Raw genomic sequence first — 16,475 nt, forward strand, 5'->3', positions numbered from 1 at the left:
GATAGTGAGACAGAGATAGGGATATATAGATAGAGATAGAGAGACATACAGAGACCCACATATAGAGATAGAAAGACATACAGATAGAGACCCACAGATAGAAAGACAAACAGATAGAGATAGAGAAGTACAGATAGATAAACACGGAGATATACGCAGAGATAGAGACGGACAGAGTTAAGTGGAGAGAGATAAAGTGAAAAAGGGAAAGTACAGAGTCCCCCTCCGCCCTATGGGAGTGCCTGAAGGAAGGCAGGAGGCAGCAGAGCGGCAGCAGTCAGTATCTGGTGGCCGGCGCTCGGGCAGCTTCAGCAGCAGCCGCCGTGGGAGCTGGGCTTCTCCGGCGCTGTGTTCAGCGCCCCCTCTCAGCCGCTTCCTGTCTGCTTCCTTACCCAAACCAGCTCCCCTGTCGCCATCTTCCGTGTTACTGACCAGCCCGGGAGAGTGGGAGCCAAAGTTCAGAGAGAGAGGGAGGGAGAGAGGCGAGCGAGCGAGCGAGCGCCTTGCTGCTGCCGCTTGGACAGGCTGATGAACGCGGTTCCAGTGATCCGCTCGGCCAGCCCCTGCTCCCCCCCGTCCCCGGGAGCACAGCGGCTGTCCGGCCAGGGCATCCCCTTCCACATCCAGATCGGCCTGAGCAGGGAGCCCGTCATCCTCGACTGCAGCGACTTCTCTCTCGCACATGTCCGGGAAATGGCCTGTTCCATCGTGGACCAAAAGGTAACTCGAGTACAAACTTGGCGCGTTAGCGGGAGAGAGAGAGTCTCTTATTAACTTTCAAGCGGTCGAAACGAAACATTTCAGGTCGGCGGCTGTTACCGTGAAAGAGTGTTGGGCTGGGAAAGAGAACTGTTGTGAAGACTTTCAACCTTTAAGATAACATGGTTGGGGGGGGGGGGGGGGGGAGCGGAGGGGAGAAAGCTCTCTTTGAGGTTTGAAAATGTTAGATTGCCTTATTTTTGTTATGTGAGTTGAGGTGCTGAAATGTGGAGTGTGTGCTGTCTGTGCTGAGGTATAAACTCTGGGCACTGTGTGGTGGAGGGGTGGTCAGTCTTGGGATGGGGATCAATCTGAGGTTGGGGGTAGGAGTCAGTCTTGGGGAGGATGTGGAAGTCAGTCTTTGGGAGGGGGGATCGGTCAGCTGGGGATGGTCAGTTTTTTTATTCTTCCATGAGATGTGGGTGGTGCTGGCAAAGCCAGCATTTGCTGCCCATCCCTAATTGCCCTTGACAATTGAGTGGCTTGCTGGGCCATTTCAGAGGGCATTTCAGAGTCAACCACATTGCTGTGAGTCTGGAGACACACGTAGGCCAGACCTGGGTAAGGACAGCAGATTTCCTTCCCTAAAGGACATTAGTGAACCAGATGGGTTTTTACGGCAATGATGGTTTCATGGCACCATTACTGAGACTAGCTTTCAATTCCAGATTTTTTTAATGAATTGATTAAATTTATTAATTGAATTTAAATTCCAGCAGCTACATTAGCATTAGCCGGGGCTTGTGGATTACAAGTTCAGTGGCACTACCATCACACCACCATCTCTCCCCAACCCCCCCCACTGGTGGTCAGTTTGGGGGAAGAGGGGGAGGTGGTCACTCTGGGGGGTGGGAGGTAGTCTGGGTAGGGGATGGGGGGTCAGTCTGGGGGAGGAATAGGGTGAGCTGATCACTGGGGGAGGGGAAGGTGTTCACTCTGGGGGTGGGAGGCAGACTGGGGGAGGGGGAGGTAGTCATTCTGGGGGTAGGGGTCAGCCTGGGATGGGGGTCACTCTGGGGGTAGGGGCTGGTCTGGAAGTGGGGATGGTGGTCACACTGGGGGTGGGGGTCGGTGTGGGGGAGGGGATGGGGGTCATTCGGAGTGGGGGTCAGTCTGGGAGAAGGTATGGGGGTCACTCTGGGGGTGGGGGTCGGTCTGGGGGAGAGAATGTGGGTCACTCTGGGGGTAGGGGCCGGTCTGGGAGAGGGGATGGGGCCACTCTGAGGGTGTGGGGTTGGTCTGGGGGAGGGGATCGGTCTTGACAAGGCGAGGGGATGGGGTCACTCTGAGGGTGGGCATCAGTCTGGGAGAGGGGATGGGGTCACTCTGAGGGTGGGCATCAGTCTGGGAGAGGTGCTGGGGTCACTCTGAGGGTAGGGGTCAGTCTGGGAGAGGTGATGTGGGCCACTCTGGGGGTGGGGGTCGGTCGGGGGAGGGGATGGGGGTCACTCTGAGGGTAGGGGTCAGTCTGGGAGAGGTGATGTGGGCCACTCTGGGAGTGGGGGTCAGTCGGGGGAGGGGATGGGGGTCACTCTGAGGGTGGGCATCAGTCTGGGGGAGGGGATGGGGTCACTCTGGGTGTAGGGGTCATCTGGGAGAAGAGATGGAGGTCACTCTGAAGATGGTGGTCTGGGAGAGGTCCCACCCCGGGCTCGGTGCACTGATTCGCCTGAAGTCCGCACTAACAACCCACGGACTGCGCGAGTTTCACAAAGTTTCCATTCGCGCTGCGGCCACGGTTTTAGGGAGAGGTGAGCAAGCATTACAGTAACATATGGATTTGAATCTCATAGTTCATTCTTGCTGGACTGTTTACTGAGTTTGCAACTATGAAAATGGGTTTGCAATCCCAAAGTGAAATGCAAAACAAGACCCCTGACAGAATTTAGAAAAGAATCGGTACCTTTGTGTCCTTGCGCTCCGTGAAGCTGCACTTTGTACATTTTGTGAAGCTGTTACAAATGGCATCCAGAAATGCGGTGACACCTCTCCAGGAAACAATGCTGGGGAAAGGTCATACAAGACAGGTTTCAGACAGCTCATGTACCGATGGAAAATGCGCTTTTACATGAACAAAACTTAAATGTTCATATTTAAAATCTTTGGCTTTTCACACGAAGTTTGCATTCCTCGTGTTAACAGTTATCGTTGGTACGTTATCCAACAAAAAAAAAACAAGTTGGTGTCTACAATATTGTTTCAATGCACGTGCATGTTGCTTGGCAACGGTCAAGCGTGAAAGTGTAAATTGACAGATGGCCCCGGCCTGCAATATGTACTAATTGAATTACACACTGTCAGGGCATCTCGGGGCTAAAAGGTGGGCAGGCATGCAGTAAGTGGAAAACTATGGTAGTTTCCTACTTGAATAAATCAAACTGTTACTTTTAATTGTATTTTACAAGCTACAAGACCCAACAGAATAATGAGTAAAATTAGTTCCAAGAATTGATGAGCAAAACTTGAGATATAATGATCTTTGGAGGAAAAGAAAATGAAGAAAATCCTGGCCAGTAATATCCTGCAGACTAAACATGAACTCCAGGTGCAATGTTTAAATGAACACCATAGGCAATGGTGAATGTTTAAAATATGGCATATTTGAAGTAAGCAAATTTTCAGGTTCATGACCTTCTTGTAAAACGACATTATATCTTGACTGAAGCCTGCCACCATCATCAACTTATGGGTTACCATGTTCCTGTCATGCTGTATGATTGAATTACACGTTCCAGCTAGTATCTATTGGCCAGTTAACAGATGAAACAAGGTGTATTTTAGAGTTTCATCACAGTACAGACACTGAGTTGCTATGGAAAATGATTTCAATGGCAAAATCAAAGGTGCCATTATGCTGTTCAAACAAATTTTGTAAAAATACCACATGAAATTGTTAAAAAACACAAATAAACTGCACCACATTTCAAAACAGAACTTGAGAGAAAAATAAAGTGAATCTAAATTTGATCATGATGCATGGTTGCATTGAAATGGGAATGATCTGCAGTGTCAGGATAGAGACTAACACAACAGCTAAAGTGAAGAATTGACAAGTAGCTTGTTTTGTGAGCTTTGATGGCATTCACTTTTTCTGCAGCCTTGCATTACAATGAAACATCGTGGGAGCAGAATTGAAATTAGTTATCAGTTTTATTCAGTTGCTTACTTAAGGAGGATTCTACTTGCATTGGAAGCAGTTCAGAGAATGTTCACTCGGCTGATTCCTGGGATGAAGGAGTTGTCTTATGAGGAGAGGTTGAGCAGGTTGGGCCTATACTCATTGGAGTTTAGAAGAATACAAGGTGATCTTATTGAAGCATATAAAATTCTGAGAGGGCTTGACAAGATAGATGCTGGGAGTATATTTCCCCTTGTGGGGGAATCTAGAACTAGGGGGCACGGTTTAAAGCTAAGGAGTCTCCCATTTAAGATAGAGAAGAGGAGGAATTTCTATTCTCAGAGGGTTGTTAATCTTTGGAATTGTCTTTCCTAGAGAGCAGTGGAGGCTGGATCTTTGAATATATTCAATGCTCAGTTAGACAGATTTTTGATCTACAAGGGAGTCAAGGGTTATGGGGGACTGGCAGAAAAGTGTAGCTAAGGAAACAATCAGATCAGCCATGATCTTATTGAATGGTGGAGCATGCTCGAGGGGCTGAATGGCCGACTCCTGCTCCTATGATCTTATGCTTGCATGTAAAAACAGCTCAAAGGCATGAAAACAAAAATACACATTTAAAATGGTCAATCAGCACTGGAGTAACATGACTAATCTGCATTTCAATTTATTTTTTGTTTCTGTAGGTAATGTTGAAATTTGTAATATAGAATATCAAATAATTGCATCCTAAACCATTATTAAGTCTGCACGTTTTTCAGTTTTTAATGAAAAATTATTGCTTCTCCAAGGCTATTTATTTTTCTGATGTTCACCTGTTATTTCTCTTTTTGAGTTGCCTTTCAATGAAAAACACATTGGGCTGAATTTTACCAGCCCCTCGGGTCACGGCGGAGGGCCCGTAAAATTCAGCGGGGATAGGCCTGCCTTGACCTCAGTGCGGACCCCGTTGCTTGGCGGCGGGGCCTTCATCTGAATATTTAAATGAAGAATAATGAGATGTAAATTGACCTACCTGCAGGCGGCGGACATCCTACGCCAATTTTACTGCCACCGAACACAGCTCGCGTGCCTTTCGAGGCGAGAACCTGGTGGGGAGGGGGGGGAATAAAAGTTTCGGGGTGGGACAGCATTATGGTCCTTACAGTTGTAAGTGGTATTGCATTCTACTGGATATAAGTTATTTTTTTCCACTACTCTCATTGCTAATACCTCAAGTAGCCATCTTTCATACATGAACCCAGACAGTGAGCATCCAGTAGACCTTTCAACTAATGGTGATGGGGATGGGCTGGGGAGGGGAAGAAAAGGAAGAATCACAAGCCAGTGCAATTCTGGTCTCACCCAACTCCCATACATGTGAATTTTTCACTCGAAATCACTGATCAAGAGCAGGATCCCCTTCCTAGCCCAGGGTCTCTGAGGCCAGTTGCAATCCCTCCACTACCCAAGCTGAGAACTTGGTATTTATGTATAGAAATTATGAATATTGTCCTTCAGGAATAATAAAGGCAAGTTGGGCTTCCCTACAATTATTGAGGGTAAGTTTAAGACAGTTCCTGCCAACTGCTTATGTACCTTTCCAAAGATGGTCTAAAAAATCACATCTCGAGTAATGGAGCTCAAGTCCAGGAATACTCTGGCGTGGAATTTCTGGTTAGCTGCGAAGCAAAGGTACTCGCTGCTGACCTTAAAGAAAGCCTCGGTGAGATATCAGGCGATCTCTGTGGCAAGAAAGTTACCTGCTTTGCTGCTGTACATTGTAGCATTCTTTAATGGGGATTCCCAGTGTGGAGCTGCAGTGATGTCATCATGATGTCCAAGCATGAAGAATTCTCACAAACAGCTAACCAGGAAAAGAAAAGTACTAAAATCAAATCACTTGTTAATTTTTTTTTACATACAACAGAATAAAAATTGGGACATACACATGGGGTGAAGGTAGAAACTGACGTTTATCATGGAAAAGCTTCCAAATCAACATTTTAACATTTTGTTAAAAAATCTAGTAATTAATCACAATGGAGATATTTAACACAACTCTACAAGTATTTTTTTTTTAGGGCCAGATCTGGTGTTCAGAAATAGTTATTACTCTGATCGCTGTTTAAACACCTAGTTACACCTGGTAGAAACCCCATAAAAAGTTACATCTTATTCAAAGAGTAATGTGAGAATGGAAAAGGGGACGTTCTCATCACATCAAATGATTTTGCTGGTTGCTGGCTCTGGAATGGTGGGGGGGGGGGCGGTGGGGGTGGGGTGTGGAGGGTTGGTTGCCCACAGAGCAGCCTGTGGTGAGTGAGTGACAGACCACAACTTCAGGATTTCCATGTTAATCTGCCCATATGTTGACAGTTCGCTGTCAAAACCCTCCTTTGGGAAAAGCAATGAAAGGGTATGAGAGAACGTAGAGTTGTATTTTGTCTTACGGCCTGGCATTAAGCAGAGACGAAAAAGCCAAAAGGTTGTTTGCATTATGGTAAGGGAACCCATCTGATTTTTCCTTTCATTTAAGTAAATTAAATGAAAATCTGGTGGGTTCTGTGAGCGAAATTCTCCCTTCCAGATATTCCTCTCTGTGCTCCTCCCAGGTGATACTTAACACCCAATTGGTTATGGTAAAGACCCACATCAATATTTTTTTACAAATATGTTATGTTAATATATTCTGTACCAACAGATAACGAGGAATAAATGAAAAAAATTACCCTGATAGTTCTAGCTAGTGTGAGGCTAACAAAATTGTCTAAGCTCTCATTACTTTGCACCATCTCCAGCATCTATGACACATCCTCAGCATCACGTGGAAAGACAAAGTCATCAATGAAGCATTCCTTTCTCGGGCAAACATGCCAAGCATGCTAGTGCTAATCGAGCAAAGAAGGCTATGCTTGCTTGGGCATGTGCACAGGATGGAAGATGGCTGCATCCCCAAGGATGGGATGGGAAGGTAGCCTGTGCCAAGAGACCAGCGGGGCGCCCAAAGCTCCAATTCAAGGATACTGTCAAAAGAGACATGAAAGTCCTCAACATCAATCACGACAAGTGGAAAACTCTAGCCGAAAATTGATGCAAATGGTGACACCAGCTGTGGGCAGGAATTCGCCACCATGACGACATGTGGTTTCAGAAGCTCCAAAGCAGATGGCAGGCCTGCAAACAAGGTGTCAGCAGAGGTCATCCCGCACCACCGGCAAGGGACAACTTCATGTGTGGCACTTGTGGCAGACTTTGTCTTTCCAAAATCAGCTTGTTCAGCCATCAAAAGACGTGCAGAAGATGATCTCATCTGACCTCACCAAAGTTCGGAGGCTTTATTCTCATCATCTCTCGCTGATGGGAGGATGCCAAACTCATTACTGCTTTGTCATCATTCTCAAGCAATTATAATTTCCCACTTTCTTTCAAAGAAAAAACAATTTTCTCCTTTTCATCTGGTCTTCCATGTTGTGCATTTATCCCAGCCTAAGAGGTCAGCTAGATCAACTGGTCCTAGAGTACTGCTGATGCCTCTGTATCACTGGCCACTAGTTGATATGCAAGTGTGGCCTGAGACACATCACTTACTTGTTATCTTCCTTCCCCTTTCTTGTTGAGAGAGCTAAATTGCAACTGACAGCTCATTCTATGAAGAGTTGTGAGGAGAGACCTGCTACCCATAATATAGGAGATTGGAGTTTCAGCTTGCATCCTCTATGGTACCTTCCGTATCCATAATTTACATTTATTTAGTCATCAATTGTCATTTGTTTAAGGTGTTTGAATGCTACCAAAAGACTGGTAGTTTGATTCAGAGCCCCATACTCGAATATAAGCTGAAATTCCTGTGCAGTATTGAGGGAGTGATTTATTGTTGGGGGTGCCTTCAATTAGATGAGTTGTTTAGGCATGTTCACGCTTTTTGTCTTCATAGACCTTAGATGCATAGAAGAGAGACTAAAGGAGTCATGTCTGAAGTTTATATTACTCCATTAACTTGTATATATTTTGAACTGAAGTTACAAACAGGTATTGGTGTTCTGATGCAGGATTATCTTCTAATGGGCCAAGAGCAATAAGAACAATCCTGCCCAAGCTTCCAGGCCTTCAGAATTCAAACACAGCAAACCAGAAAATAAGGAATGTAAACACAAATAGGATTGAGTTCCCTGATTGGTTATATTGCTAGGGCCTGCAAGCTGTTTGACTCTCATGCTGTACTTTGGACAAGATACCTTAAACCAAGGCACCATTTATCTGTTTTGGTGGATGTTAAAGATCCCATGGCAATATTTGAAAATCAGGGACTTTATGGTGCCCTGGATATATTTCTACTTCAATACTACTACTTCAATTCATTCTTGGAAAAAAAATCATAATCTGGACCAGATCCTATTTATGGGATCGTGCTATGTGCAAAATGGCTGCTGTTTTTGTTAACATAAGGCACTGGGCTGTAAAGTAATTAATTATATGTTAAGTTCTTTAAGATGTGTCTGAGAGACACGATTATGTATTGTAAATCAAATTTTCTTATTATAAATATTACAAAAAAATTGCTGGCTAATATTTCCTTTATAGTGCACTGTGATAGTTACCAGTAGACAAATCATGCTTTCTTAGTGTCCCTTGTGGAATAGCTAAAGGTATCATAGAATCATAGAATGGTTACAGCACAGAAGGAGGCCATTCGGCCTGTCGAGCCCATGCTGGCTCTCGGCAAGAGCAATTTACTAGCCCCACCTCCGCTGCCCTTTCCTTTTGGCCCTACAATTTTTTTCCCTTCAGGTGCTTATCCAATTCCCTTTTGAAAGCCACAACTCACTCTGCCTCCACCACCCTTTCAGGCAGTATATTCCAGATCCTAAGCACTCACTGTGTAAAAAAAGTTTTTTTCATGCCACCTTTGCTTCTTTGCCAATCACATTATCCATGATCTGGCGATTCACATGCTGTCTGGATTTATTAACTCCTATGCACTAAGGTTCTGTAGATACTAAACACACTGAAATGCTACATAGAAAAGTTTGAGGGTTTTAATAAGAGTTTTAATACAATTCTAACAAATAGTTGATGAGAGACTTTTCTTTGTTAGGTAAGCGCCCAGTTTTCCTGTTATAATGTGGAAATGGAAAACTTAGCCAAAGGTATGTGCTATTGTGCAAATTGAGAACTTTCTCATCATGCTGTTCATATGTGTTTGAATACTTATGATATATTTTTGATGAGGAGGCATTTAATTTAAGGAAAGTCATGAATGAGTAAAAGTAATTTGGCTCATTGAAACTCATCTTTCAAGTATATTAATTTTTCCATTTAAATAATTCCAATGCTTTTTCTTAATTACCTTGTTCATATATTTCAAGTATTTTTCACTGAATAAAGTAATTTTTCCTGCTCTTGCTTCTAACTTGACTTTTCACTGATTTCCGCTAATGCTTAACCTTCTTAACATTTATGTGTGTATGTATATATATATATTTGATGTTACATACTTTAATAAGCCTCTCCCTTTACAATCTAGAAAGCAGGCAGTTCAGTTTAAGCTCATCCAATTTTTCCTGTTACACTTGGAGTCAATTTTCATGAACTTCCTTGTGGTATCATAAAACAACTCACTATTTATTCTCAATAAAGAATGAACTTGCATTTATATAGTGCCTTTCATGACTTCAAGACGTCCCAAGTGTTTTACAGCTAATTGGATACTTTTGAAGCATTGTCACTATTGTAATGTGGGGAAATGCAGCTGCTAACTTGTGCACAGTAAGTGTCCACAGACATCATTGAAATAAATGACCGGATAATCTGTTATAGCATTGTTGATTGAGGGATAAATGTTGTCCAGGACATTGGGAGAACTCCTCTACTCTTCATCAAATAATAAATTCAGAAATTTACATCCAACTGGAAGCGATGCATATCTGTAGATTAATATCTCATCCTAAAGGCAGCACTCCCTCAGTGATGAATCGCAGAAAACTAGTTTGCAGGTACAGCAGGTGATAAGGAAGGCAAATGGAATTTTGGCATTTATTGCTAAAGGAATAGAGTATAAAAGTAGGGAAGTGTTGCTGCAAATGTACAAGGCATTGGTGAGACAGCAGCTGGATATTGCTTACAGTTTTAGTCCCCTTACTTGAGAAAGGATGTAGTTGAATTGGAGGCAGTTCAGAGGAGGTTCACTAGATTGATTCCAGAGATGGGGGGGCTTGTCTTATGAAGAGAGATTGAGCAGTTTAGGCCTTTACTCTCTGGAGTTTAGAAGAATGAGAGGAGGTCTAATTGAGGTATATAAGATGATTAAGGGGATTGACAAAGTAGACATAGAGAGGAATGAGAAGTCATAGTTTTAGGATAAGGGGTAGCAGATTTAAAACAGAGATGAGGGGAAATTACTTCTCTCAAAGGGTCGTGAATCTGTGGAATTCACTACCCCAGAGTGTGGTGGATGCCGGAACATTGGGGAAATTTAAGGAGGAGATAGACGGATTTTTAATTAGTAATGGGTTGAAGGGTTATGGAGAACGGGCAGGAAAGTGGATTGGGGCCAAGATGAGATCAGCCATGATTGTATTGAATGGCGGAGCAGGCTCGAGGGGCTGAATTGCCTGCTCCTGCTCCTAGTTCTTATGTTCTTATGAATTGAGCTGTCAGATTTAATTACATGCTCATGTCACTGGAGTTTGAACACAAAACCTTCTGAATCAGAAGAAAGGATACTACCACTTCGTCAAGGTTGCTACTAACAGTCTGATAAGTGCATTGAAGACTTAAACTTACATTCTCACTATATAAGTCAGCATTTTATTAACTTTTTGTCATTTGCTTTGCTACATTGGATATTGAAAATGACAAGTCTACTATTAGACCTCGACTAATTTCTAAGTCTACCCATACTAATTCAGTTCTAATTCAGTTTAATTTATTATCCCAAATCTCTTGGACTTGTCTGTGTTTTCATTCATCTGGCCAATTACTCCTGCACTCTCTATTTAGTCCACTAAAGGTCCAATTCATTTGAGGTAAACAAGGAGATAATACAGGGGATGAGGACAGATTTTGATGTCTTATAATTTTACAACAGTTTTATTAAATATCACTACTTGTTTAGAGGTCTGCAATGCTTAGGTCCTAGTCGATGCTCTTATTCACCTGCCAAACTTTTCATTCTTAATTCTCCATAAGCTATAATCCGCAATACAAATGTCTAACTTTGCGTTTCTCCTGGCTTCACAAAACAACTGCAGGCCACTGTCAGTCCACCCTCGCGACCCATTCCGTACCCGCAATTGCCTTCTATGCCTCCTAAGCTTACTTATGGACCTCAGCAGAGCGAAGTTGGTAAGGCCTTGACAGAAGAGCTGCATCAGGGCACCTGTTTGGTGCCTGCAGATCACCTGAATTATTCTGATGAGGCCCAAGGACAAATCTACTTTGGGCCTTGGTACTCTTCGTTCTATTGCACCATCAGTAAATTGCACCTGGTGAAGGCAGTGGCGTTGCGGTAATGTCACTGGACTAGTGCTCCAGATGCCTAGGCGAATGCTGTGGGGATGTGGGTTCGAATTCCACCACGGCAGATGGTGAAATTTGAATAAATCTGGAATTAAAAGCTAGTCTAATGGCGACCATGAAACCATTGTCAATAGTTGTAAAAACCTATCTCGTTCACTGATGGCCTTTAGGGAAGGAAATCTGCCGTCCTTACCTAGTATGACCTACATGTGACTCCAGCCCCACAGCAATGTGGTTGACTCTTAAAATGCCCTCCGAAATGGCCCAGCAAGCCACTGAGTTGTATCGAACCGCTACAAAATGTAAGAAAAGGAATGAAAGCGGATGGACCACCCAGCATTGAGCTGGACGCTGGCAACGACAGCTGTCGACCCTACAAAGTCCTCCTTACTAACAACTGGGGGCTTGTGCCAAAATTGGGAGAGCTGTCCCTCAGACTAGTCAAGCAACAGCCTGACATGGTCATACTCATGGAATCATACCTTACAGACAACGTCCCTGACATCACCATCTCTGGGTATGTCCTGTCCCACCAGCCAGATAGACCTACCAGAGGTGGCACAGTGGTATACAGTTGGGAGGGAGTTACCCTGGGAGTCCTTAAAATTGACTTGGGACCCCATAAAGTCTCATGGTATCGGCTCAAACATGGGCAAGGAAATCTCTTGCTGATTATCACCTACTGTCCTCCTCGGCTGATGAATCAGTGCTCCTCCATGTTGAACACCACTTGGAAGAAGCACTAAGGGTAGCAAGGGCACAGAATGGACTCTGTGTGGGGGACCTTCAATGTCTATCACCAAGAATGGCTCGGTAGCACCACTACTGACCGAGCCGGCGGAGTCCTGAAGGATATATCTGCCAGACTGGGCCTGCAGCAGGTCATGAGGGAGCCAACAAGAGGGAAAAACCTACTTGACCTCGACCTCACCAACTACCTGTCCATGACTGTATTGGTAGGAATGACCACCACACAGTCTTTTTGGAGACGAAGTCCTGTCTTCACATTGAGGATACCCACCATTGTGTTGTGTGGCACTACCACCATGCTAAATGGGATAGATGTCAAACAGATCTAGCAACTCAAAACTGGGCATCAATGAGGCATTGTGGGCCATCAGCAGCACCAGAATTGTATTCAACTACAATCTGCAACTCATGGCCCAGCATATCCCCCACTCTACCATTAACATCAAGCCAGAGGACCAAACCTGGTTCAATGAAGAGTACAGGAGGGCATGCCAGGAGCAGCATCAGGCATGCCTAAAAATGAGGTATCAGCCTGGTAAAGCTACAACACAGGACTACTTGTGTGCCGAACAGTGGAAGCAGTATGTGATAGACAGAGCTAAGTGATCCCACAATCAACGGATCTGAGCTAAGTTCTGGAGTCCTGCCACATCCAGTCATGAATGGTTGTGGACAATTAAATAACTAATAGAAGGATATCCCCATCCTTAACGATGAGGGAGCCCAGCACATCAGTGGAAAAGACAAGGCTGAAGCATTTGCATCCATCTTCAGCCAGAAGTGCTAAGTGGATGATCCACCTTGGCCTCCTTCTGAAGTCCCCAGCATCACAGATGCCAGTCTTCAATCAATCCGATTCACTCCGCGTGATACCAGAAAACGGCTGAAGGCACTGGATACTGCAAAGGCAATGGGCCCTGACAACATTCCAGCGATAGTACTGAAGACTTGGGCTCCAGAACTAGCTGTGCCCCTAGCCAAGCTTTTCCAGTACAGGTACAACACAGGCATCTACCTGGCAATGTGGAAAATTGTCCAAGTGTGTCCTGTATACAAAAAGCAGGAGAAATGTAACCCAGCCAATTACCTCCCTATCAGTCTACTCTTGATCATCAGTAAAGTGATGGAAGGGGGTTGTCGACAGTGCTATCAAGCAGCACTGGGGCGGCACAGTGGTGCAATGGTTAGCACCGCAGCCTCACAGCTCCAGCGACCCGGGTTCAATTCTGGGTACTGCCTATGTGGAGTTTGCAAGATCTCCCTGTGTCTGCTTGGGTTTCCTCCGGGTGCTCCGGTTTCCTCCCACAGCCAAAAGACTTGCAGGTTGATAGGTAAATTGGCCATTATAAATTGCCGCTAGTATAGGTAGGTGGTAGGGGAATATAGGGACAGGTGAGGATGTGGTAGGAATATGGGATTAGTGTAGAATTAGTTTAAATATGTGGTTAATGGTCGGCACAGACTCGGTGGGCCGAAGGGCCTGTTTCAGTGCTGTATCTCTAAAGCTAAATCTAAAAAAAAAAATCTAAGCACTTGCTCAGCAATATCCTGCTTACTGACGCTCAGTTTTGGTTCCACCAGGGCCATTCAGCTCCTGACCTCATTACAGCCTTGGTTCAAACATGGAGAAAAGAGGTGAACTCCAGAGGTGAGGTGAGAGTGACTGCCTTTGACATCAAGGCAGCATTTGACTGAGTATGACATCAGGGAGCCCTAGCAAAACTGGAGTCAATGGGGATCAGGGTGAAATCTCACTGCTAGTTGGAGTCATACCTAGCATAAAGGAAAAATGTTGTTGGAGGTCAATCATCTCAGTCCCAGGGCATCACTGCAGGAGTTCCTCAGGGTAGCGTCCTAGGCCCAATCATCTTCAGCTGCTTCATCAATGACCTTTCCTCCATCATAAGGTCAGAAGTGGGGATGTTCGCTGATAATTGCACAATGTTCAGCACCATTCGTCACTCCTCAGATAATGAAGCAGCCCGTGTCCACATGCAGCAAGACCTTGACAACATCCAGGCTTGGGCTGATAAGTGGCAAGTAACATTCACACCACACAAGTGCCTGGCAATGACCATCTCAAACAAGAGAGAATCTAACCCTTCCCATAATGTTCAAAGGCATTATCCATCACTGAATCCCCCACTATCGACATCCTGGGGGTTACCTTTGACCAGAAACTGAACTGGACCAGCCATATAAATACTGTTAGAGGAGCAGGTCAGAGGCTGGGAATTCTGCGGTGTGCAACTCACCTCCTGACTCCCCAAAGCCTGTCCACCAGGTCAAAATCCTGGAAATCCCTTCCTAACAGCACTGTGGGTATACCTACACCCCAAGGATTGCAGCGGTTCTAGAAAGCAGCTCACCACTACCTTCTCAAGGGCAATTCGGGATGGGCAATAAATGCTGGCCTAGCCAGCGATGCTCACATCCCATGAGTGAATATAAAAAAATACCTGGTTTGGGTAGTAAGGAATTTAGGTCATGGCTTAGTTGGTAATGCTCTTGCCTGAGTCAGAAGGTTGTGAGTTCAAGCCTCACTTCAGGATTTAAGAATAAAATTCAAACCTGACACTCCAGTGCAGTGCTGCACTGTAGGCAGTGCTGTGATTTGGATAAGATGTTAAACCAAGGCCCCATCTGTGCTCTCAGGTGGGCATAAAAGATCCTATGGCACTAGTTTGAAGAAGAGCAAGTGAATTATCCCCAGTGTCCTGGTCATTATTTATTCTTCAATCGACATCACAAAAACAGACTATCTGGTCATTATGACATTGCTATTTGGAGAGCTTGCTGTGTGCAAATTGGCTGCTGCATTTCCAACATAACAACAGCGACTGCCCTTCAAAAGTACTTCATTGGTTGTAAAGTGCTTTGGGATGTCTGGTGATCGTGAAAGTATAAATGCAATCTTTTTATTCTTTCAATTCAGTCCAGTTTAATCTGAATTAAAAGTTTGATTTTAGTCATGATTACGCTGGAAAAAATATCTAGAGATAAGACTTGGATGCTCTGTGAAATTGTATGCGAACAGATCAAGCCAATTTGGTGATGTCACGACATCTGGTCTCTTGTGCTTGAAATGGCTCAGGGGATAACCTTTTTTTTTATTGGACTTCTGTACCACTGAATTTTTCATTTAAAATCCCCAAGCTAAGCAAGAACTTTTGATTGCTTTGAACCATGACATTGCTCAGTTAGTTGAAAACATTTCTCCTTCAGTCATCAGTAGGTATAAAGTTACGTGACATTTCGCTTTGGAACATTAAGTACTTCCTCATGACATTGAAGTATGTGTAATACTCTTTTATATGAATTAGGTGATTGCAGTCTATTCTTAATTTAAATTATCTGAAAGTTAATTTTTTGGTTTAATTAAAATTATTGGATAATGTAAGATTATTAGTGCAAAAAATGAGGTAGATTTATAGCAGTGGTGAAAAATACTGTTGCTTTCAGAGGTTCTGAAGTAAGGTTGAGGACAATGGGATAGTTTTTTATGACGAGCACATTTAGATATTAGCTGCGTCATGCATATAGTTGAAAGTGTCTATTAGAGACAGCTGTTTCACTCTGACTGACCAGTTGTTTGGACGGCTACATCTTCTGGTCCTTGGTTAGGTCACCTTTAGCAACTGATTGATACTAAATCTTCTGTAGCCTATTTCACAGTAAGAACACTTTGCATGGTGAAGCTGTGTAAAATGCAGCAGCCAATAAAAGATTTGTAAATCTTTGCCAGACTGTACTGAAGCAATGCTGCAGTTCTGCGCATCTGAACGTTTGCTTTAGATGCCACTTGTGTGCTTAACCAAGACCGTGGTAGCAGTGTGCATCTCATTAGAATGCTATTCATCTCTGAGCCTTGGATTCTTCTTTGCACTGCGTGGGATACCCTTAGTTCCAGAGAAGCCATCGATCCCATGTCGTCCTTGAAATAATGAAAGAAGCATTGATGTAAATGGAATGAATGATATTAACTGCCAGGATAGTGATAACTGCTAGAATAGTGAGCATCAGCATGCATGATTCAGTACATAACATAAGAAATAGGCACAGGAGTAGGCCATTCAGCCCCTTGAACCTGCTCCGCCATTCAACGAGATTGTGGCTGATCTTCTAGATCACCATTTTCCTGCATTATCCCTGTATCCCCTGATGTTTTTAATATGTAGAAAGCTATCGATCTCAGTCTTGAACATACTCAACGACTGAGCCTCCACAGTCCTTTGGGGCAGAGTATTCCAAAGATTTGCCCCCCTCTGAGTGAAGAAATTCCTCCTCATCTCAGTCCGAAATGGCCTGCCCCTTATTCTGACACTGTGCCCCTGGTTCTAGACTCCTC

General features: G+C 44.2%; 1 protein-coding gene across 1 annotated transcript in view; it reads left to right on the forward strand.

Moving 5' to 3' along the window:
* Positions 1 to 298: 298 nt before the first annotated feature.
* The window catches only part of prkd1 (protein kinase D1), a 388,549-nt gene continuing 372,372 nt past the window's right edge, over positions 299 to 16,475 (forward strand). Inside the window, exon 1 of the mRNA XM_068038347.1 lies at positions 299 to 720. Coding sequence (XP_067894448.1) covers positions 529 to 720 — 192 coding nt within the window. The 5' untranslated portion in view covers positions 299 to 528. The remainder of the gene's footprint in view (positions 721 to 16,475) is intronic.

Source organism: Heterodontus francisci, chromosome 9, assembly GCF_036365525.1.
Source record: "Heterodontus francisci isolate sHetFra1 chromosome 9, sHetFra1.hap1, whole genome shotgun sequence".
Taxonomy (NCBI): Eukaryota; Metazoa; Chordata; class Chondrichthyes; order Heterodontiformes; family Heterodontidae; genus Heterodontus; species Heterodontus francisci.